General features: G+C 40.0%; 1 protein-coding gene across 1 annotated transcript; it reads left to right on the top strand.

Moving 5' to 3' along the window:
- Nucleotides 1–615: 615 nt before the first annotated feature.
- On the top strand, nucleotides 616–26,346 carry LOC126368264 (DNA-binding protein D-ETS-6-like). The gene is made up of 6 exons (XM_050012161.1): nucleotides 616–731; nucleotides 4,838–4,980; nucleotides 5,445–5,604; nucleotides 23,305–23,426; nucleotides 25,414–25,560; nucleotides 26,170–26,346. Exons 1-6 carry the CDS (start codon nucleotides 677–679, stop codon nucleotides 26,344–26,346), a joined length of 804 nt encoding a protein of 267 aa, XP_049868118.1. The 5' UTR covers nucleotides 616–676.

Below are 26,346 nucleotides of genomic sequence, written 5' to 3'. Positions count from 1 at the left end.
ATCAATACTAATATGAAGTATAATATGTATTACGAAGCATTTTTTGTCGTGATATGTCGAAGGGTTCCATAATCACCCATCAGGTACCGCAGCATAGCAGATCAGCGAGGTGATGCCTGGGTGCCCATCCAGACCCAAATAGGCGTGAACTACAGCTTACAGCCAAAACTGGGTAGGTACTTCACGTAAAAATAAGAGCAATATATCTCACTTTACCTTTCACACTATCCTTCTTCATAAGCAGCAAACTTTATCAAACATAAGTCAAACATAAGTTTAAGTTGTCTTTGATTACTTGTGGCTCTGCCCACCCAATTAGGGATTACGGGCGTGAGTTTATGTATGAATGTTTATCAAACATCGATGTCTCGATATGTGACGGGTGCTTTTGTTATATTTTATCAATCAATTAGATGTCAACATAAGAGAGCATATGGTGCATATTGGTCTACAGCGTGCACCAAACTTCGCTCTTCTCAGAAAACGTTTTCCTGTACTACAGCGGCGGCGGCGGCGCGGGCGCTGACGAATCGCGACGTCACGCCTATGACGAGCGCGCGCATAAAAACCGCGAGGTGTGTGCGCCGCGAGCCCTAGTACTCATCGCGCGCGCTCCGAGGCAGGTCCGAGCTGACGACCCCACGAGTCCAGCACCCTGGCGCCTCACGATGCCTGCATGGACGCGCGGCCCGACCACGACACCGACTCGGGGGATGAATCCGTGCCCTCCGGTAATGCGACACCCACGTCACGACCAAATGGTTCGGAGTTTGAAGATGTCGGTGAATCAGTGCTGGTGAATTGGTTAAAGTGAACAGTGATTGTCGTACATGGATGCTGTTGATAGATCGGATGATCGACGCGGACCAATATGACGTGACGATTGTTGGTTACGAAGCCTTTTGCAATATCTATGATACCATGTGAACTCTACCATATGTTAACGATTTAATCATTTCTCGCTGAATTTCATGTAGAGCAGACGAAAGGAATAAAAATGATAGATGTACAAAAACGATGCACTCTGGGAAAGTTTATTTTAAGGTTTGGTAGTGGTAGAAGAATAATACTTTGAAATATCTAGAGCGGTCTACAATTAACTGTCGAAGTTCTAATAAGAAACGAATAGGAAAGAGGCTCTAGAAGTAGGAACTGGAACTCGTACTTATATCAAAACCAAAATAAATAGAAATTCGTCATCCCCTGCGGAAAATAGGCGTGAGATTATGCTTGTTAACCCTTTTCTACACCTGTTATACTCTATCAGAGGTGTTACATGTACTTAGTACTTAATTTAGACCAATCAACACAACCCTCGTAGGTATTTACACAACAAACATTTAAATATGTATGGCTCACCGCTTATCACTTTGGCCAAACAAAATCTCGATGAGGTGTGAGTACTTAGTTCATCTTACGATGGATGTACCTCTGGTCACTGACTACCCCAATGGGATATAGTCGTGAAATAAATGCTGATGTCAACATTCTTATGTGTGTACGGTGCATATTGGTCTACAGCGTGTACCAAACTTCGTTTTATTATGCAGGTATAGTTGAACAGGACTTAACAGGAGTCTAAACACGTACTACTGTATACAATAACATCTGTAAATACTGTTTTCTGGCAAGTAAATTATTCTTATTCTTAAAGAAAATTTATGACAAACTTCTTTTAAAGTTTGCAAACAAAAGGAAAATCGACACCATATTTATTTTGTAGACTTTAGAAATAGAAAATAACATACCTGATGCACTATTTTCCGTTATTTTCTGAAAATTGTGGTATGGTTACCACGTTGCTGACAACCGCTTATTATCTTTACTGCACTGTACTAGTAATTAGTACTTTACCTGAAGTTACATCCTAGATTAGAAATTATTTAGGTATGTAGTTGCGACCACCGGTTGATCGATGCCATCATTCATTGAAACCCTTGTCAGTTTAGGTCATCTACCTATTATATGGAACTGTCACTGGGACGTCAGATACTTATAAGGGTAGAACCAAACGCCAAGAGTAATTGTATTATGTATGTGGGTGAATTTTCGAAAGTGCCTGGTTATTTCGGGGACGCTAAGCATTGGCTGACAATAAAGGCCTTCTAGAATATTCGACAAGTTTACAAAAACTTATACTACTTAAGGCTTAAATACGGTCGCTTTATCGTTATAAAATAATAGCGCCATCGAAATTACGTGCATTTTATTTATATATTAAAGTACAACCACATCACATACACACACACACACACATAAGTATATTAAACTTAAATACATACACACACACTTTTACATATTACCTACTTATAATAAAAACTCGTAGAAATCGTAGATTACTGTTAGAATTATTTATTTATTGAGTATTGTGAGCAATTAAGTTACCCATATTTAGGCCTATCACCTGCGTCGGCAGTCGGCACCGTACGACGCTCTAATCGTTAAATAAAGATCCTCTAACTTCCTCTTTTGACGTGACTTATTGTAGATTTGCCGCAGATGGCATTAACTACTTGGCCGGACAAATGGGGAGCGCTGAAGGCTCTCACCCGGTACAACGTTTAAGACAACAGGCCTGAGGGTGCCCAGTTGGGCGCGAACCTCGGCTCAGGGCGTCGTCTGACAGGAAAAATATTTGAAAGAATTAATCGACCCTAGTGGGTCGATAGCGATAAGCGCTGAATGAGGGAAATCGTCGACCACGCCGGCGGGGTCGGTATCGGGGTCCTGAAGTGTTTGGTGTCGCGAGCTGATTGGCTGCCTCTATGGCTAGGGTAATCGGGTCGTCGGGATCGTATATTACGTCCTTCGGACGCCGATACTTTTCAGTACCGTCCCTAAGCGGAATGTACTCGGAAGCCGCAACTACCAGGGGATTTGGGTGGTGCGGAGCAGAATCGAAAAAACGTTTGGAAGCTAATTTAATTACAACACTCACACAAGTCACACATAACATAAGTTAAGACTATAAGTATACTCAATTGGGGTAGTTAGAGGTGCATCCATCGCAAGATGAACTAAATACCCACACCTCACCGAACTTCACCTACATGATAGGGGGTGAGCCGTCTAATGATTAATGATCGGCCATTATTCAGCCAACCGTGTTAACGAAAATTACACGTAAGACATATAAATAAATTTATTGTTATTTTAAATACATACATACACATACATAAACGCACGCCTATTTCCCATCGGGGTAAGCTGAGACTATAGAATAAAAAAAAAAATAATATAATATATTTTAAATAATAATGAAAATAACTTTTTTAATATAAGTAGGTACCTATCAGCATTGGCCGGAGATCGCGCAAGATCAAGAGAAGTGAAAATATCAAGGGAAGGCACTTGCCCATTAGCCCAACAGTGGGATCAAATAAGCTAGATAAGCTGTGACAACCGGAGCTGTCAAATCTTCAGGTTAGGTAACGGACCTTGTGAAAACAGGCTAATGATAAGGACATGATGATTTAAGATCATCGACATTCAGGGTCATCACGTAACATACCCTTGGGAAATCCGGGATGAGATGTCTCCGATACCGACCCCGGCGGCGTAGTCGACGATTTCCCTCATCTGGCCCCTATCGCTATCGACTCACTATATACGGCCGATTAATTCTTTCAAATATGACGCCCTAAGGTTCGCGCCCAACTGGGCACCCTCAGGCTTGTTGTCTTAAATATTGTACTGGATACGGGTGATAGAGCCCTTAGCCCTTCCCATTTGTCCGGCCAAGTCATTTTGAAATCAGTGTTTAATTTCTTGCGAGTTGTGTTGTGACAAAATTGTAACTAAGAAAGTAGTTGTTTTGACCTAGTTCTGTGTAAAAAATAGGTTACTACCTAAGTCCTACAACAACAAGGAAGACCTACAGTTCTAGTTCAAAATTAGTTGTCCGGGCGCAAACAAGCTTTAACCTAATTTTACCTCCTTCTTATACTGTCCTTTACTTACAATACGTGCAAGAAAGAGATGCAGCTAGTTTTGGTCCTGTCAAATAAAGTTAAAATTAATTAATTCGTTAGTTGCCCGTATCGCTACCGTATTTATCTAGCACCCGTTGATGTCTTTTCATCTACTAAGTCTGATATGCACTGTGTAAAAATTGAAAGAAACATCAAATATACTTATTGAAATTACAAAGGGTTGGTATTTTTATTTTTTGAAGAAAGAAAGTTTATAGTTTATACAATAATTTTGATCATCATCACTAATTTAATATTCAAGCTCTTGTCGATGTAGCATTCTCCATGCTACTTTTTTACGGAAAAATTGGGCAGTGGTTTTCCTCTTGCCTTCCGCCCCGCAGTACTCTGTCTGATGCAGGTTGGATGGCGGCCAGAGTAGTCTATTTCAAAGCCGTACTAGTACTCCTGTCTTCCACCCCTGAATAGTGCTAACAGTTATTGCTGCCCTCTGTCAGGTTTCGGGTTACAGTCCCTGTGACTTGCCCCTTCCGTCCTGTATTGACGTACCGATGGCTCCCATCTCCGCCTCTGCAACAGTTGAGGTCTTCATCCGTATCCTTGGGCAAGGGTAATAATTTTGATATCCATCGAAAAAAATGAAGAGCTAGGTTCTTGTCGCTGGAGCCCTTTCCAGATTTGTCGATCCTTTGTAAGTTTGTTGAGCTCCTTGTAAGACGAAACGTCGGCGTTTTCATATTGGTCTAAGTAACTCTAATATAACTAGGATCAAATTATCATGGCGTATATCTACTAAGTGTCCAAACTTTTTCGTCCGAAATTATTTGTTGACCTCACAGACACACAGAGCTTATCGACAAAAGAAGAAGATAGATTAATTCTGTTAATTGCTATGTCTGTTGCAGACCCTCGCCAGTGGTCGTGCGGCGACGTGCGGCGTGTGGTGCGCTGGGTGTCGCGCACGTTCCGCGTGCGCGCGCCGCGGAGACACCTGCTACCCGGCGCCGGCGCCGCGCTGCTGCAGCTGACGGAGGACCACTGGCTCGAGGTGAACACACGCTTCTTGTACCGGTCTGTAGACTTTAGTCTCAACATCGATCTGTATTTCGGGATAAAGAGGCTTCCCAAAGGACATATTACCTACATGCGCGCTATTATACTAAGCGCAGTTCATCCTTAAAGATCGCCTGTTCTCATTTGACCTGACGTAGACGATTTTTCACAGTCACAGTTCATCGTCCCATATGCAATGGACATGGACAATGGTGATGGACACAATTCAGTACTTACTTACATGTAAATAATCCATAATTTGTGAGTACAAACGCGTAGACGCCAACATTCGATAACGTACCTAAGCCTACTGCTTGCTGAGATAATTTCATTCATTGAGAAGTAGGTATGCCTGAAACTATTGAAGTTTTTATTGTCGTCTAGTTGATGACCACAGCAAATAACCAGCAGATCGAATAGCAGTTTAAGTACAAGTGATGAAAGCTCCGTGTCCTGCAGGTATGCGAGGGCGACGCGCAGGCGGCGCGCATCTTCCACGCGTACGTGCGGCACGCGCACGCGCAAGTGTCGGGTGCGCCGCCGCCGCCGCCGCTGCCCGAGCACCAGCAGCCGCCGCCCGCGACGCCCGAGTCCGCCGCCACCACGCCGCAACAGCAATGTGAGCCCTACTTCATTACCTAGTACCTACAATAGAAATCACCGCAAGTTATAGAACGTAGAGAAAATAAAAAAAAAAACACATAATAAAGGGTTCTTACCGCGTTTAAAATAGCACTTGCAACAGTGTCGATATTTCAGGAGTCTCATATCCCTATTTTAAACGCGGTAAGAACCCGTTATTATGTGTTTTAATTATGATAATAACCGCGTAAACTTAAAACAATGCAAGTATAAATAAAAAACATAGAACGCGTTCAGCTGCTTACTTATTCAACAGTTTATTTTACACAGAACAGAATACAAAGATGATAGAAGTCGTGAAAATGTCGTTATGTCATAAAAAAAACAGGACTGTCCTTTCTAAAATGGTAGAAGACCATATGGGCAGGCTGATCACCATAATATCTACTAATCAAGTGTCTGCAAGTTCACTACCAATTGGTTGTAGTTCTGCCCACCTCATTGCGAATTACGACCAACAGTTTTCTGAAATATCGCATGTTATCCTTTATTCTATGAAAGGCAAAATTTGGTACTTTTCTCAAAGATCTTCAATCACTCATCAAAAACAAATCTTTTAAAAAATGAAGTGACTTTCTCACAACCCTCACTCTTGTATTTTTCCTGATGTTAGGGATTTCCACAAATAAGTTTGACACACACGATGTGTGTTAGGTACCTTAGTGTGTGCCTATGTCGTATAGTCTGTTGCCGTGGCAGGAGCAAAGTGCAATATGTACGTAGATACTTATTTGTAATTTTTACACGACGAATACTGTTTGTTGCATGGCTGCAATGACTCTCGGGAATTTCCAATGACGAACAGTTAATTTCGACATATTTGAAGTACTTACCTACGGAAATAATATAAACGTGTAAGCCTTGGTGCCGTTTTAAATTATTCTCATGGAAGGTTTTTTAAGGAACCCAAAATTTTAAGAAACGTAAATTTGTATATGATTTTAGCTCCATCTAGTGACGTGCAGTGATAAAATTTGAAACGAAAGCGCGCGAAAACGTTTTATGAATGAGCGCACGCACGTTGGTATGAGTCACACGCCGCGAGCGCCGCGCGCGTCCATTCATCTTTCTCCGCGCATGCGTGAATCACGACTTCGCGGAAACAAACTTGTGTAATAGACCAACATTATAGAAAACATGAATGTAATGACTAGGTGGACCACCAGTACCCAAATAAGTTACAAATTGTAGGTCGTTTATTGTCGGCTCTGCTCATGGCTTGTTGCACAGCCTTGAGGTTGAGAGATGATTCATGAATCTGAAGTCTCAATGAGGGACTTTCTAGGCTACGTTCTCTAAAAATATTTGTATGAATGACGATGTACTGATTTAGTTTTGATTTACCTTCTTAATTTCACGGATAACAGATATAAGCAACTGTTATCTTTGTTTTTGGGTATAAATGATGACCCTTGTTATGACAATCAGACTCAACACATCTTCCACCCATTATTATTCTGATCAAAATAAAATGAAGCAATATAGGTAGGTAACAACATAATGCTATGCGATTCTTTTTATTTATGCCTCTGCCATTAAATTATATATTTGTATTATTATGTACGGTCATCAGCATTAATATGTATACACTTTGGTACCATGTCACATTAACTTTTTTGACAAATTGAACTGTAAGTCTCACAAAAATTCAAATATGTTAGTGCGACAGAGTCCTACAGTGGGTACATTATATTGCTCATGACTGTACCCCGAGCAATGAGAAAATAAGTACTTATCACGTTAAATCTGAACAGCGCCATCTGTATATTTGTTAGGGAACGTAGTCTGGAAAGTGCCTCATTAGAAATCGACAGGATATATTATAACTTTAAAGTCTTGCTAAATCATATGATACGTACTTACTTAGCTAGTGCAGTTTAGAGCGTCTAACACTCACTGCTTAATCACTAAATAGTAAAACTTTATTATCATTTTTAAGTAATTATTATGATTTTTTTACTTACTTACCTAACTAAAAATAATAACATAGACCCGATAATTAACAATGAATGATGTGAGTACCTATGTCTCGGAGCAGAGCTATAGGTCGACAACCGGCGAGCTATGCGCCGGAGCATGCATTTTTGCTTTTATTTTACTCGCTTTGCTATCAAAGCAATTCCTTGAACGATGCGTTTTCCTTATAGCTTGTCTAAAGAGAGAGTGTGAAGGACTAAGGTATATTAAATTTGTTTAATTGCGGTGTCCAATTTGGCTCCATCTACAGTGGGTAAATTCTACTCTTTTTAATAAATATAGTATAAGTACGGGTTTTTTAGTGTAAGTCTCGTCAAAAAAATGTTTGTATTTAAAAAAAGTTATTCCTGTATATTTTCCGCAAATAGCATTAACCACTTCACCGGAATATAATTAAGTAGGTAGGTATCTAGTAAAGATAAGGAATAATAGAATTTGGGAATTCGACAATCACCTGATATACAGATAGAGATAGTAAGTATCTAACAGTTTTTTATTCTTTCTCATTCACATAATCCCGCCGCACGTCCCGGGACATCAGAAATACTGGAATGACCCCAAAATATAGGAGTTCTTATCTAATCTCCAAACAGACGTTTAAACGGCCGGCAATGATTGCGTCGGTCGCACTCCTCGCAGGCCCGGACTCAGTGGAAGTATTTTTGACGTGACTTATAGTAGATTTGCCGCAAATGGCACCGACTACTGGACTGGAAACCCAGTGGAAGTGCGACTAGAGAGTTTTTACTAAAACTACGAAAGAAAACAAAATGCTATGACTGCCTTCAGCGCTTCTTATTGTACTTAGTTTTTTTTTACATGATACAATGGTACAATAAGAAGCGCTGAAGGCAGTATTCAAATTCAAATTCAAAAATATCTTTATTCAGTAGGTAACATAGTTTTTGAATCGTCAATTTCTACATAACGAACGTCTCATCCGTCTAAAACTACAGGGGGTTGTTTTCAAACAAAAATCCCCTTGATTATGTTATCGAAAACTACCCCCTGAATACAACCCTGACTCCCTTTAGCTATAGGTCCTCCCGCCGGACCTCGGGGGTCAAATGAACTGACGAAAACTATCAGAAAGCTCAATTATGGTAAATGTATGGATGAGATACAATGAGGTGATGTTATCTTATCATTATTGCCTGCTACTCCTACTAGACCTGATTGTAGAATATCACTTATATTATAATGAATGCTCCGCAAAACGGGAGTAAGTACTTGGTACTTACCTTATTGTGTTGAGATAAAAAAGTTGTGACATTGTTTAATCTTTTGAATTTTTTCACTTTTATGTAACATAAGATTTCTTTCATGCTGAAAAATTCTAAACATTTGAAACTCGTGCCAAATATTTGTAGCTATATGACAGTGAGTATGGGAACAATTATGCTCTGAATCAGGGGCCGATGGCGATTTAATGAGTAACGGCGGCCGGAACTGGTTCGGAAGCGCGCGCCAAGTATGCGCGGAATCCTGCGCACACGCCGCCTCGCCCCCCTGCCTCACCGTGGGAATCTTATAAGCTTACTTCTAAAAGAACATTATTCTCGCCTTTTTATCATATTTTGTTTATTAGGTACTTATTTAAATCCCAAACAAATGTATTATTATCATCATCAAAGACAACATTTCTAAAGTATCAGAAACGTATCAGATTCAATTTGGCTGATATTTTAACATGATCCAAAATGTAGAGTCGCACACTTTGCCACAGCTCTTTACTGAGATTGGAATGTGACCTTCGCTGGCCGATTTCTGCGGTTTATTGGAATGTTTCGATTAATCCATCACTTGTTAGGCGCTTAGTAATGAATGTACAAATGAGTTGTGTAACCCGAAGCGGATCTTATGGCAACCTCTAGCGAAAGTAGGTGGCGCAGTGTATTTCGCCAGTACATAGCGGATCTGTCATTTTTTCCCGCCACTGAGTCACACGCGCCATATTGCCTGCGCATACGGCTGCGCGCCAGATTCGCTAGTTACCCGCGCAACTAACCCAAAAGTTAGACTGCGGAAGTGACTCAAAATTTACTCGGAACTGTGATTCAGAGTTCCGAATTGACTCAATGATGCTTCACTATAAAAGCTTCAGGTGTTATGTAATAGATGATTGAGGTTGTTTTTGCAGTACTGATGATAGATAGCGCTGTAGTGGTTTGGTCATAGTTAGCTAGCGTTGAGCTGCGGCGTCACACAACAGGTACAGGCGGAGTTCAATGTTGTTCATCAACAACATCGTGGGAGAGCTCGTGCGCCGGCGCCGCTCCGCCGCCGTGCGGTGTGTCATCTCATCGCACTGACTATAACGTTCCGCCGTCGGATGGCGGGCACTATTTCAAAGAAATACCGACTTCGTACCACAATTTACATCTCAAGATAAAATGCGAGATTTTTAACGGGTTTCTATTTGGTGGTCCATGGCTCAAACCTCTAATGTAGTACGTCTTAGCTTATAAATCCGCGATATTGATGTTTTACTAAGTAAATAAATTAAAATAAAGTAGGTAGGTACGTTCTTAGAGTTGTATGGGTTTACTAAACTAATATACTTAACATAAATAAGTATAAATAAGTGCAATCGATGCAAAATAAGTATTTAAAATTGAGTTTCCAACCGGGCAACACCTCTACCTCTTATTTAACAAAACTATCGACAATTCATCAAGTCTCTTGGATTTCACTTGTCAAAATCTTTCATGCGGCTTATCATATTAGACAAGTCAGGTTCTGTCTCACGTGATGGTCTACACCGGACAGTAGTCCGCCCCTACAAGCTTCACCTGACACCAATATGCACCGAGAATAGCTGTGAGATATCTTTTACTTTGGGTCTCTGTCCAATCCTATGCTGATTAACGTACTTAATATATAATTATGTACCAACTAACAAATGAAATAAACCGCAGCAAGCATGCCTAAAATAGCTTAATAGTAATGTCTATTTTAATTAATCCCGCTTAAAAACAAAATGCATTTAACAATTAAGTAAATAAAACAAAATCAAGTGATGCGGGTGCGCACATTGAGTTTTACAAGACATAACAAAACGGGTGATTTACGACGTCTGCGCTGTGACCTAAATGTCCTGTAATGTACAAAGTATAGCGACACAACAGATACGTTATATTCAGCATGATTGAGCACCGTCCTGACCGACCGCGGTATAGGCGGCGCCTGCGCAGCCGGGCACTAACACTCCTCATTGGTTGAAACCTGCGGCCGACACTCCCACGTTATGTAAAGTTTATTCGTAGAATTACTCTTATAAACGTCTGCACAAAAAATATTAAAATAAAACTGGCCTTTATCTTTATTTATCACGTCTGTGACTTCGCGATAAAATTATAATAATATAATCTACCTAATTCACAAAACTCGCCAACATGATAATTGAAAACACTTTCGCATATAACACTTGTGAATAAACGAGATATCAAACATGTCAATTAAGTAAGTATTTAAGATAAGTACCTTAAAGTGCAGAGAAGCATGATTTTCAGTTTATGGGTAATGTAGGCACTTCGAGAAAATAGTCGTACTTATAGCATTTATGAGATTCTTACAAAAACCGTTAAGTACTTTAAAAAACAGTATGTATATTCAATGACAAGATAAAAATAATCCGCCACATTGGCTTCTTGGAACCCATTGTCCATTTCGAGCGTGGCGTCATTTCGGCGCCTCCATGTTTGATCAAACTAATAGATCGTAGCGTCGGCGCCGGCGCAGGCGCCGACCGTGGAATCACACCGCAACAGATAACATAATAGTTGATACCTGTTTTACGGTGTTTTAGGGCCAAAAGGAGGTTATTTTTATCAGAATCTCAATCGATGACAATTTCCAACTTAAGTGAAAACGAATACTTACATACATCTAGTCCAAAATTAGGTACTTACTTACTTAAGGTTTTCTCCTGCTTTTTTTGACGTGAATAAATGTAGGTCTGGTCTTCTCCTGCAGATGCATAGTGCAATGGTAACACAGGTCAAAGGTTTGATAAATTATTGATACAGTTACGAGAGAGATTTCACTATATAGACTTACAACATATACTTAAAATTTTACATTAATAAATATACAAACAATTATAATAATAAGACCAATTACTCTAGATATACGGCGGTCCCTGCACTAAGCTCAGCTTGTATCGCAGGGGCCAGATTACGAATTCAATATCAACTCGAAAAAATTGTGCAAAAAATTTTTTTTTTTCAAACCACAACATAGAGCAACACGGACCTCCGCCCAGTAGAACAAATCTGTATTTTTTTTGATCTGTCCAATTAAAGAAGCTACATTTATCATGTTTTGAAAACAGATTTTGACAAAGAAACATTCCGACAATGGGACCATGTCTACTCATTGTGGGAGGGATTAGCAGCCTCTCATAACTGCCACGACACTCCCACTCACAGCTCCACTCACCCCTCTTCAAACGTTATGAATACACGCAGATTTACATTTCATTACCCGCCTTTAAAATGTCATAATTCAAAAACCATATTATGCTTGAGTGTTGATATTAAATTTCTTAATGTTGGATATTAGGTATTTATGACCCACAAAAAATAGATAAAACACAGGAGGGTGTTTGCGCTGCAGGCCGGAATAATGTTACATACAATCACCCGCTTAGAAAATTACTTACTTAATGCTATTTACTTTTTACGTACTTAGCAGGTGTTTTTCAAACATTTAAAATGAGATTTTGATAATACGTACTTAGTTATAATCTTGTTAATTAGAACCTATTCATTTAGTGTCAAATATTTTGATACATACATAAACTTACGCCTATTTCCCACCGGGGTAAGCAGAGACTATAGAATTTCATTAGCTTCGATCCTGACACACTTCTCTTGCTTCCTCATAAACCTTTTCTAAGGATATCTCCAATTTGGTCAATGTAAGTCCTTCTATGTCTTCCTCTGCTAGCCAACCATCATCTTTCGCTTTATATACCGCTTTCGCAACGATGATGATTACGTGATGTTCATCAGTTGATAAAAATAATAAAAAGAATAAAAAAATAATGTACTTAATATGTGTCATTGAGTAGGTAACTATCATTAGCGCACTAACGTACATACATAAAAAGCGAGCGAGCGATTTAGCGACGAACTATACACTCTCTGACCACTCCTTGGCCGATATAGGTGTGATGCTGTGTTATGTCATAGAATAAGGAATAATACTACGGTTATATTAAAGGATGTGTGTGTGAAAGGTGTGAGTACCGAGATGACTACTGATAGAAATGAACGGAAGAGGAATACGTGTTGTGCCGACCTCACTTACAGTGGGATAAGGGCAGGAGGATGATGACTACGGTTATGTTATAAATATAAATAGAGATTAATTTTAAAGTGCCAACCTTTGCAATACCGGAGATATATCTATCACTCTCACACAACCTCTGTGACCAATAAAACAAAGTGAGCCCTCGCAGCCACCGCGTCGACATACCCTTACCGTTATTTTTCACTCAATCCACGAACCTTTCTCCGTACTTGATGTATTTATTTATTATTATATTATATGTATTTATTTATGTAAGTACTGTGATATTATTAAAAATTTGTTATTAAGTAAGTATTATATAAACAGCCTATACACGTCCCACTGCTGGGCACAGCCCTGCCTTCGATCGCGATGAAGCATACTCCACCACGCTGCTCCACTGTAGCCACATGAGTTAATGAAGGTGCTTTACGGCTAGTACCCTGGAGCAACGGCTTAACATGCCTTCCGAATCACAGAATCATTTAACTTTTTCGGATAAATAATCAGTTGATTCAGCCTGCAATGTTCTACCCAAAAAGGTCAGTCTCATATAAAGTGATTTTTCGACAATGTCCCCATCGGGAAGCGAACCCGAGCCTCCAGATCGTGAGCCCAACGCTTAACCACTAGATCACGGAGTGGTTTAAAAGCAATAGAATTTTATTAACAAATCCTGAAAGTGATCGTTTCTCAATTAGATAGTTTGGTTTGTAGCAGCATTTCTTTTGTTACCGCAAGTTACGAGGTAGTAGATTTGCGAAAGATTTCTGGCAAAAACTGGTTTCGAACTCAGAAGATATATCTTATCGGCCTTCATTGAACCTAGCTTGAACCGAAAGTGATTTATTTATTATGGTACATCAACAGCAGTACATACACTAACACACAATATAAAATACACATAGGAAAAGTTCCGCTATGCCTGCACACGACACTTATAATAAAAAGTAGAAACTAAAGTTAGCAAATCAAAAAGAACAATAGGTAATTGAAAATAAAATGTAAAAAAGAAAAAACAAAGATCGTCTAAGCTTTCTTTAAACAACGTTTAAATGGTATGAAAAAAAATAAAACGAAAACTAAAACTATTGCAGAATAAAACTTAGAGATAAAAAAGTTTTCATCTCGAGCTCCTCCGTGCTTCGGAAGGCACGTTAAGCCGTTGGTTCCGGCTGCATTAGCAATCGTTAATAACCATCAATCCGCACTGGGCCCGCGTGATGGTTTAAAGCCCGATCTCCCTATCCGTCCATAGGGAAGGCTCGTGCCCCAGCAGTGGGGACGTTAATGGGTTGATGATGATGATGATGAGGTGGTTAATTTATTGATTCAATCAACATGTAAAATAATTGTGTCGAATTAATGACGTGTATGTAAGTAATGAAAATACCAATGCAATAGTAGCAGCTAGTGCACAGAGTAGGTGCACATTAGCAAGTCAATGAGCCCCCCACCGGCGGGATTACCGGCTCTCTCCGCGGGACTTTATTGCCAACCTTTGACAAGGGGACCCCAGCTACTAAATGATGTGAAAAGTTAATAAACTTAATCCGCATCACTTTATACGCTCATCACAATATTTAGGTACTTATAAGTACTTAATCAATTTCTCAAATCATCACCAGTATTGGTTTTTTATGGCTTTGTCAGACAATTTAATCAATATGTTGTAGAAGAAGACATGGCCAATATGACTACGCCATTCCTCAATTTTCTATTCAAAGTCTTTCACGGTGCATGCTGTCCGTCTGTAGAATTCTCTGTCTGAAAGCATTAAGAGAGCTTCGTCATTAGAGTCCTTTAAAGGGCAAGTCAAGACGCATTTCCTTACTTCTATTTCCCCTTCATCTTCATAATCTTTTTAAATATTATTTATTTATTCACATTAAATTACAAAAACAACAACACGAGCTAATTATAAATAGAAAACCTCCTCCAGCGCAATCTTTATAATCTATCTACTTCTTTTCATCCATAGATATGTCGTAGTTTAAGTATTGATATTTATTTATTATAACATGTGTGTTAACCGTAAATTACCTAAAATCCAAATTACCTAATCCATTAGTGAAATATGTTGGTGACAGCAACGCGTGGTATGTGGAGAGAGCTGGCGGCTGTGTGGACACCCTGGACCGGTCTGCACCCACATTCCTCACGCTCCCGCGCTGAATCATAGCGCGGGAATGCGGACCCACATGTTACCCAGTACCCACTGCACTCGCTGTAGGAAGATGTATCGGTATTCTTTCAGTAAGGTACCTGTTATTACTTAATATCTATAAAAAAAAACAAATCTGCAAAACATAATAACAATAACTTTCAACTAAGATATATTTTATTACAAAGAAAACAGAAACTGATATGGTCTTATGGTCCAAAGTCTAAAGTTCGAACATTAAGACTAGAAAATAATACAATTTACAATAGATCCGGAACTATGACGCGGACGGCAAAATTAAATAAAGGTACCTGCTTACTTTTACACAAAAACTTCGCTTCGCTTCAAAATCACTGGAAAATCTCCATGCCTCGGTCACGATGATAATTGCCCACATTGGTGACGGTCATAGGGGTTTTTCCCATGTCCTAGCGGCGCGCGGCACCTCTCAGTCCTCTCACGTCCCGGTGGGAGGGCCGCCTGGGGTCCCTCCCACTGGATGCCCCTCCTTCTTGCCTCCGACCGTGTCTGTGTGCTGCGGTTCAAGCTAAGGACGGCCGCGGAATTTTGCGGTTAGCGGGTCTCGTTATGTCATTTGACGATCGAGGACTGATCGTGTGCTTAGTTTAGTATATAAGATTTCGACCAGATTTTCGGTTTAATGATACTCATTTTTAAGAACTGGCTGTGATTTATATTTCCTTAAAACATTGCAGAATAATATTATTATCTTTTTCAACTACCTTACCTCAAGCTCAAATTTTAGGTAATTACTTACTTAAATATTAACGTGTAAACAACCGAATATGATATTTCGATAAGTAGGTAATTTACATTACAGTAACCTATCAAACCTCATGTCTCGCCCCACACACGCCGTCGCGAATTACCGCGCCTGCGACTGCTTCTGAGAAGTGCGCGGCGTCTGCTAAATTTATACCCGAGACCCAAATATATTATTATATTATAGACAGCACTTACTATCGCCGCTCTCTTATTAATTGCGGGAATCCACCAAATTATAACGATATTACCTGTAAACTATCTGACCGTTCCGGTGGTCGTTTTGTTAAGCCGATAAAGTATCAATAAACGATATTCGACCTTCCACGAATAAACCCTTTAACCTCGTAAGCCCTGGGGTCCTCAGAGAAGGACCAAATAATTGTAGTCATAAAGGCCGAAGGTTTTGAAATAGTTTGTTCTAATAATCAACGAAGGTACTTTTAAAAGGACCAAAACTTTGCCTGTCAATTTAATTCAAACCTTTGCGCCGATTGAGAAAAAAAGTATTTTGTCTATGAACTAGTTCATTCAATTTCGTGAATAGGTGGCTTTAATAAAAAAGAAATATGTATCACTTGTCGTAATTTGTCATTTTATTGGTAAAGATGGCGCGCACACGGCCACGTGGTAAAAAAAAATCAAGTTAATAATCGAATTTCGTAGTTTTTCATACACATTATTTTCAGAAATCGCAGGTAAGATAATAATCAACAACATGACATAGTTATTTTATCAATTTTGTATCGATATCGTTAGCAATATGAAAGCAAACTTTTTTAGTCCTTTGCAAGGGACTTTAGGTGTCATGTCCGGATATTTTTCAAAAAGTTTTTTAAATTGTTATATGTGATTAAATCATACCGATATAGACAGGCTTGCTTACGTGATCTTATGATTAAAAAAAACTACCGTCTTCATTTTATTTCCTTTTTCCTTCTAATGATGATCTAAACTGACACCATGAATTATTTTTTTTCCTAATAATATAAACCTAATGTACTTCCAGAGGGACTAATCACAAACTACATCATAAAAACTAAAACCTGTTACTTATTTTATATTTAAATATGTAAGTATATACACATATTTATGACGTACAAATAGGTATGTATGTTAATGAAAAAATACATAACCCTTTATAATAATAATATTTTTCAAATTTTACTAAAAGTAGTGACTCAAACCGGGAGTCCTTCTGGAAGAACTAAAAAAAAAACGTAATTTTTTCAAAAATGTCTTCTATTCATCCTTACATAGGTCTCCACTTAATTTGAACCCGATCGGATAACTCTAACACTTTAAAATTTGTACCTGAAGTGCTCGGCCTTTACGACTACAAAAATTTGGTCCTTTTCAAGGTACCACCGTCGTTTATTACTTCGAAATCGTAATTATGCTTCGGCGTTACGAGGTTAATTATAAGCCTTTTATTTGTAGAAGGTTTAGAATGTAATCATTCATTAAAGTAAGCATATTAAGTAGTAGGTGTTAGTAAATTTGGGTAAACTTTAACTTATACAATTTGATAACTACATAAAAAAAAAAAAGTCATTTATTTCTGAAAGTACATACTTAACACAATATAGAAGTACACAATATAGTAGTAGTAGTTACTTATAGAAGTATGAAATTCTATATCTTAGAAATAATGAACTAAACTTCTAGATTTAATTTATAACACTCATTAAATTTCGTTGCTGATTGTTCAGTGTTCAAGATACATTTTCCAAGTGGAAAAGAATACTTCCAGCTTAAAATATTTTAACAGTATTTAGTGACTGGAATTCTCAAATAAATATTAATTCAGAAGTCTCTACAGATCCAGAAATCACCAACATCATCAAATTCAAATTCATAAATATATTTATTCTGTAGGTTACGTAGTTACACTTTGAATCGTCAATGTTTACATAACGAACGTCTCATCCGCCTAAAACTACTGCAGCTTCTCACAACCTGTATAGCCGGGGAAAAGAAGTTGCAAGAAAAACCTCGGCACAGGGCCTAGACGTTCTTTAAAAAAACAATAAACAAAAAATATTGTTATAAATACGAGTACAATTGAGTAATTTAGCTGCCTCGGAACTAGTAATGTGAGGAAATCCTTTAATCTCTGCGTGAGACACCAGTGGCATTAAGAGTGTCACCCCACCGACCCCGACCCCGCAGATCGCAGCCAGCCGCCGCCGCCCGCCGCGGCGCCTCTCACCAGGGGGTCAGGCAGCGGCTGCATTATGCATGCCCAGATTGCCGGTGACCCCTCCACGGCGAACTCTTGCTCATTTCATTAGCTTTTTACACAGGGAGGGTTTTCTACGAATCGATTTCAAAGTTGTGAAAATACGTTTGACTGTTTATATTTTTGATTTTTCATTTGTAGTTTGAACAGGATAATAGCTGCAGGTAGAACTAAGTATAAAGTAGGGACTAAAATTAATTCTCTAATTATAAATTGTGGGTTTGTATGGATCTATAAATAATAATTTACTTAATACATTCTTGGACTCTCCATTTCGCAAATTTCACGCAGCATCACGTCTAACGCCTGTGTGAATAAAAAAAATGTATTCACACAGGCGTTAGGCGTGATGCTAATGCCTGTATTCCCGAAGCGGAGTACCTATGTGTATTCCAGGGTAGACGGAGGTATACTGTATTTTACATACCCACTCCTAGCCAGTACCTATGTACCTATGTGTTGATTGAACTTTTTGTCAAACAAAGATTGTACTATAAAAACACCTTGTGAAAAAGCTAAGCCAAAGTTGAATATATGTGAGGTCATAAATAAAGCAGGGGCTCTCCCGGGGGCGGGCGCGCGGCCGAGGGCACGAGTCGGCGCGTCACTTCCGCCGCGCGAGGGTTTCCGGTCGCACATCCGGTCACATATTCTCTACTTCCGACAGAACTTTAAATGGGGATTTTCGCGCAAAGAAATTATAACAATTGATTGTTATTAATAAAAAAAAATTGAGGAATAAGTGGAAAAAATATATTCTTTTAAGTATTGTTTATTGCGAGATATTTAAGTAGTGTAGTGTAATAAAATCGTAAATATGTGTGTTGTGCACGTAGTGTAGCGCGTGTGTGCGATGTTGTGGCTGGCGGCGGCCGACCACCGGCGGATACACCACTTCTACCACCACGGTCAATATACCTCAGTTATAAGTAAATTATTTTCTTAATTATTAACCGTTCTTGACATTTTCTACAATAAAGTTGTCTGTTTCATCCATTAGTTAGCAAACAAACACATGATTTAAAAATTAGGTAATGAATAGAAATCCTTGCCGTCGGCAAGTGATAATACTGTAAATTTTATGAATAAACAGTTGATGTTACTTGACTGAATAAGATCTATAAAAATTGTAATATTTCTACATGTACATGCATACCTATAATCACGCCTGTATCCCTGTTGGAATAGGCAGAGCTAAGTCTTCATGATAATAATCCTTAGTCAAGTGCGGGCAAGCCAATGAATTGCGTATGAAAAGCGTAAATTAATATCAGATTGAACAGTTTATTCTAATAAGACAACGCCATTATTGCTTGAAATTGTTTTTTTTTTTAACTTTTTACATTTCTAAAAAAATTTCTACTAAAATATGGTGTCTAGTGTTTTACAGAAGCGAGTGTCAATCTAAGCCTCCAACCCGCAGGGAAATACATCACACCTCGAAACGCATTTTTCACGTTTGTGGGTCTTCACAATGTTTTTCTTCATCGTTTAGCAAAACATTAATACTAAAAATTAATGGTCTAAGTAAGGTAAACGCTCCTATTACCGCCAGGTTAAGCTATGCTCTGATTACCTCTCAGAAATTAAGTACTTCTGTATTTGCTAGTGCAGCTTATTTATTTTATTTGTATTGTTATGACTGTCTTCTGCTAAATACATCAAGAATTTTTAATTTTGAGTGAATATTTTAGATAAAAAATAATTTTATGTCCGAAAACTCACTTTCCTCTATTACCGCCACATAAATTGCGGTTTCTTTCTATTACCGCCTTTGCTGCATCGAATACCGCCAACGAGATATCTAACCAACTATTCAGGTACAATAAAATACTTTATTTAAAAAAAAAGTTGTTTTTACCACTGTTAATGTAGTTAATAGATACATAAATTGGGAAGGCACTGTCTCTCAAAATACAGGTTCACCTAGTTTGAAAGACAGCGTTCCAACAAAAACTGTAAACGAACTGTTTTCAATAATCATCATCATCAACAGCCGTATGACGCCCACTGCTGGGCATAGGCCTCCCCCAAGGATATCCACAACGATCGGTCCTGCGCTGCCCGCATCCAGCGGCTTCCCGCCACCTTCACCAGATCGTCGGTCCACCTTGTAGCGGGCCTACCCACTGAGCGTCGTCCGACACGTGGTCGCCACTCCAGAACCTTTCCGCCCCAGCGGCCATCGGTTCTCCTCGCTATGTGTCCTGCCCACTGCCACTTCAGTTTTGCAATTCTTCGAGCTATGTCGGTGACTTTAGTTCTCCTGCGGATCTCCTCATTTCTGATTCGATCAAGCAGGGAAATACCGAGCATAGCTCTCTCCATTGCCCGCTGAGCGACACCGAGCCTCCTCACGAGACCCATAGTAAGCGGCCACGTCTCACTGCCGTAGGTCATCACTGGCAACACGCGCTGGTCAAAGACTTTCATCTTGAGACACTGGTATTTTGGACGAGAAGATATTCCGCAGCTTCCCGAACGCTGCCCATCCGAGTTGGATCCGACGAGAGATCTCTTTCTCGAAGTTGGACTTACCTAACTGGATTATTTGTCCTAGGTAAATGTACTGGTCTACAACTTCGAGTGTAACGTTCCCAACCTGAACTGGAGTGGGTGCGACATGGTCGTTGGACATAATTTTTGTCTTTGCCATGTTCATGCTCGTAGACCCACTCGTTGGGATGCGTTACTGAGATGCTCGAGCATGGTGTTCAGTTCTTCCAGGGTCTCGCCATTAGGACTATATCATCGGCAAATCGAAGGTGCGTCAGGTACTCACCGTTAATGTTGATGCCAAATCCTTTCCAGTTCAGAAGCTTAAAAATATCCTCCAATGCAGCAGTGAACAGTTTCGGAGAGATGACATCTCCCTGTCTCACTCCTCGCTGCAGTTGGATCGGATTAGAGCTCTGGTTCTGTACTCGAACTGACATAGTGGCATTTTGGTAGAGGTCCCTTAGCTTTTCGATGTACCTATGGTCCACTTGGCACCTCTGAAGAGACTGCAACACCGCTCAGGTCTCGATCGAATCAAAGGCTTTCTCATAGTCCACAAACGCCAAGCAAAGTGGCAGATTATACTCTTCGGTCTTCTGTATAACCTGCCGCAGCGTATGGATGTGGTCTATGGTGCTAAAGCCTTTTCGGAAACCGGCTTGTTCGGGAGGCTGGAAGTCGTCAAATCTGCAAGCGAGACGATTCGTAATGACCCTCGAAAACAACTTGTAGACATGGCTCAGAAGCGAGATAGGTCTGTAGTTCTTCAGTAGGGTTTTCCTTCCTTCTCTTCGCTTCTTCTCTTCGCTTCCGCTCTATGCCCTCTGCGTTTTGCCCTGAAATATGACGGAATTGAAGAGCCTCTGGAGGGCTTTGAGTATTGGCGTTCCGCCCGCTCTCAGAAGTTCTGCTGTGATTCTGTCATCTCCTGCCGCTTTGTTGTTTTGGAGCTGTTTGAGGGCCTAATCTCGTACAGGCTGACGTCCGGGATATCTTCAGTGTAGTGTCGGGTAAGCTTGGCTCGAGGGTCTCGAGCCATGCTTTCGCCTGATGTTTTCGTGGAATATAGCTGTCTACAGAAACTCCCAATCTCCCTCAGGATTTCGGGAGTCGACGAAATGATTCTGTATGAGGAGTTTTCAATAAACTTTATTATTATTGTAATTTTTTTATTAAATGAATTATGACATAAACTACAGAAAAATCTTTTGGTTTCATAGATTTATATACATAATTGACGTCTGTCTCTGTCCATCCGTCTGTCTCTGCCGGTCCGTCTGTCTCTGTCTATCCGTCTGTCTCTGTCCGTCCATCTGTCCATCCGTCTGTCTCTGTCCGTCCGTCTGTCTCTGTCCGTCCGTCTGTCTCTGTCTGTCCTTCTGTCTCTGTCTATCCGTCTGTCTCTGTCCGTCCGTCTGTCTCTGACTGTCCTTCTGTCTCTGTCTGTTCTTCTGTCTCTGTCCGTCCGTCTGTCCATCCGTCTGTCTCTGTCCATCCGTCTGTCTCTGCCGGTCCGTCTGTCTCTGTCCGTCCGTCTGTCTCTGTCCGTCCGTCTGTCTCTGTCCGTCCTTCTGTCTCTGTCTATCCGTCTGTCTCTGTCCGTCCGTCTGTCTCTGACTGTCCTTCTGTCTCTGTCTGTTCTTCTGTCTCTGTCCGTCCGTCTGTCCCTGTCCGTCCGTCTGTCTCTATCTGTCCGTCCGTTTCGGTCTGTCCGTCCGTCTCTGTCAGTCGGAAGAATAATGCATCACCCTGTCTATAAATCATAAGAGGGAATCTATGGTGGCGGTAATAGAAACATGTATGTAATTTCTGTGTTTCAATTTCCGCCACATAAAAATTTGCCTTAAGAGAACAAATAAATATTCAAAATGAGAGCTACGTATATAATAACCAGTTTCAAAGCATATTTTAATAAATATATAAAATATTTAAATTAGAAATTCATAATTACTTCAACTACTTGTTCATACATTTCTTAAAAAAATACATTAACTTATATGCAGCACAGGATACTTGAACTCCACCAAATATGTGGCGTTAATAGATTTTAATATAGTTCATGAACCATACTATAAAATAAGATGATAACATTATGAATGATTGGGCATGTTACCTTAAATAACTAAAAAATACAAATATCATACAAATATCGACCGCCGCCATAGGTGGCGGTAATAGTAACCAAACTGCAAATGTATGCTTCTATCACCGCCACATTTTAAAACTCAAATTAATCATTTAAAACTAACACAAATATCAAATATAGCATGCTTTCTCAGTTTTTAAACGTATTAACAAGTAGTTATAATTACTAAAATGAAGAAAAATATGTTTCATCGGACACAAAACCTTAAGAAAAAAATGTTGTATGCTTATGCATTTCAGTAGTGGCTTGTATGGAGCGCGTTGCTTGCGCGGACTCTGCACACTTACAGATCAATCATAAATTAGACTGTTGTTGCCCACGCTCAGGGGTATGTTCGTTTCATGGTCAATTAATACATGTATCTTTTGACATTTTAATCAATTTTCTATCTCGGACACAATTCAAAATATCCGCAATTTAAAAAAGGTGGCGGTAAACGATGTCGATTTTTGGGTGGAGTTAATAGGAGCGTTTACCTTACGTGGTAGAGAGCCCGTTCCAAGATTCGAACTTGTGCTCTTACGATTCAAGTCACACTTTCTGCGTAGAAGCACTAAAACGGTTGTTGCAGACCCGTACCTGGGTGTGAGCGGGTGTACGCGGGGCGCGGCGGGCGGCGCGGGGGGGCAGGTGCAGCTGTGGCAGTTCCTGCTGGAGGAGCTGGCGAACGGCGCGCCCGGCATCTGCTGGGAGGTAAGCACACCACACTTTTTGTAACATCACAAGGCTTACAAGGATGACTTTTGTTAACAAAACCTCGTAATGGAGAAGCTAGTTTCGTCTTAGGCCTCGTCAATGCCTTCGGGCAAGTCTGGGGCTAAACCTATCAAAGGTAAAAAAAAAGATTTTTCAAAAAGGTGCTCACGTGGGTTTCACTGTAACGCAATGATAAGTCTTATAAGCGTGTCCACACGCACGTAGTCAGAGCGAGGACGAAATAAGACAAATTATGGGATGTGCCTAGCTTATGAAAATAATAGAACAGACGCTTAAAGTAATTTTGTCTCCTTTGACCATGATTCGTTAGTTGATATCAAGTGAAATTTTCCGTCGCAAAATTCATGTTTTTTTTTCAAATTATTTTCCGTTCCATAATTTTGCGACGGAAAATTTTACTTGATATCAACTCAGAATTATGGCCTAGCTGAATCATCCCTCTAAGTTTTCGTTACGATCGATGTCTCTAACACCCTAGTACACCGCATAATTCAACTACGTGAACACGAAAAAGTATACGCTTCATACATAAAAAGCCTTTGCTTGTGTGAAATAGAAGAAAAAATCCTTTTACGCTTTTGTATCAGCGGAGAAAGTTGCTACGGCGGCTACGCCGTAGCTACGACTACATCTTTTCTTCTGTTGTAATGAATGACCGTAGTGAATGACATACAATGGTTCCTGCAAAGTATCTCACTGATGTGTTTTTATATTATGTAATATAGCGTTAATTTAAGTTAATAAATTAATAAATATATCTGTGGTTCACTGGCTTGTTTTTCAACCGGCACGTGCCAGTTCGATCGGTACCAGACCAATAAGTTATTGATATATTTTAAATGGGATATGCGATATCGAAGCAAACCACCAGCCCGGTGGTCGGATGGCATTGTGAGGTATGCCGGAAAGCAATGGACTTGCACAGGACCGGAAAGGATGGCGTGAAAGAGAAGAGGCCTATACCCAGCAGTGGGTGGATACAGGCTGAGTAGATATATAGAGGTAGATAGATAGAGATATTTTAAATATTTTTTTTACTAACATTGTTCGCTGTCGACCATTATGAACATAGCGTATTGGGTAACACAGGAATAATGTGTGTGCCATGTGTAATAAATACTAAAGTAGAAGGCGATACGGGTCTCCACCATCCACGTTGGTCTAACAAAAAGCTCGGTGAAGCGTGGACACTTAGTTCATGATGCCATGGATGTACCATTCACTAGTCTAAATCAAATGCAAAAATATCTTTATTCAATAGGTAACATAGTTACACTTTGAATCGTCAATTTTTCTCGTCTCGACGTCTCATCCGCCTAAAACTACTGCAAGCTTCTCACAACCTGTATAGGTATAGCCGGGGAAAAGAAGCTGCAAGAAAAACCTTGGCACAGAGCCCTAGATGTTCTTAAAAAAAATTTATATATTTTTATACAATTGAGTAATTTAGCTACCTAATGGCCCCGATTCCTGCAGACACCGCCTAATTTTATTTTAAGTTATATCCGTCATTTTCATATCCGTCGAAAAGGAAAGGGACGGTTGATTCACAGCTCTTAATTTTAGGAAGAATGAGTAAATGAATGAATAACCCGGGCGAATCAAAAAGGTACGTCGCTGGTATGCAATCCGTTTGACGTGCTGTCTACTTAACTGTGTCGGGTTATTGACTGATGTAAAATTTTTAGACGGTTGGTTTAGATTTGTGTTTAAAATTGACGTGTGTTTCATAAATTTTATGCTTGTCGATTACCCGTCCCTTTCCTTTTCGGCGGATAAGAAAATGACAGATATAACTTAAAATAAAATTAGATGGTATTTACAGGAATTAGCACCAATATCAGTTCTCAGACAGTTAATCCCATGCTGCATTCATATCTTCTAAATAATAACCTTTTTGTAAAGTTTCTATTGAACTATTGTTTCTGTCTAGTTATGGGTGTGACGTGTGTGTATAATGCAGGGCCCGCCGGAGGAGGGTGAGTTCCGCCTGTCGGACCCGGACGAGGTGGCCCGCCGCTGGGGCCGCCGCAAGCAGAAGCCCAACATGAACTACGACAAGCTGTCGCGCGCGCTGCGGTACTACTACGACAAGAGCATCATGAGTAAGGTACAATAGATGCGCTCGCGCATCATGGACTACTTAGACGTCTATATCGTCACCTTATAGTGAAGGCCACGTAAGCGCCTGCTTGAAAAATCACAATGTTATTACTTATTAAGTAATAATAAGTTAGTTTCAGGTAAAAAATTGTGACCTAATATTTTATCCCGGATTCAAATGAATTGAAAGAAATCGGGGTTTTGGTGAAGTAAATCACATCAGAATGTGTTTTTTTAAAAGGCGCTTACGTGGTTTTCAGTACAAGGTAGCGATATGCGATATATGTATAAAGCCACACATAGGTCTGTTGCTATGCTATGCTAACATAGCTATAGAAGAGTACCAACATTATATTTTAAACTTATCGGTGTCTTCGTTGCAAGTCGTTTCACACGTTTAGTTAGCATTTTTTTTTTGTTTAGTAAGTACTTAGGTAAAAGTAAAAGTACTAAGCATTCAGGCCGTCGTCTTCTTATTTTAGCTCTACTTTCCCGTGTTGCAGCTAGTCACTGGAATATACCTCATGATATATTCCATCCTCACTCCCATATTCAACATTTAATTACTTACCCTTTGTCGGCTATCAAGAATTATTATTTGGCGGATGTTTCCCAGGTGCATGGCAAGAGATACGCGTATAGGTTCAGCTGGGCGGGGCTGGCGGCGGCCTGCCAGGCGCACTCCGAGCCCGCCTACCCGCACCCGCCGCCCCCGCCGTCACTGCCGCCCCCGCCGCTGCCGCCCCCGCCGTCACTGCCGCCCCCGCCGCCGCCGCCCCCGCGGCCGCAGTAG

The sequence above is a fragment of the Pectinophora gossypiella genome, chromosome 7 (assembly GCF_024362695.1).
Source record: "Pectinophora gossypiella chromosome 7, ilPecGoss1.1, whole genome shotgun sequence".
Lineage (NCBI taxonomy): Eukaryota > Metazoa > Arthropoda > Insecta > Lepidoptera > Gelechiidae > Pectinophora > Pectinophora gossypiella.
The sequence above is the reverse complement of the archived record's forward strand: the minus strand, read 5'-3'. Positions and strand labels throughout refer to the sequence as shown.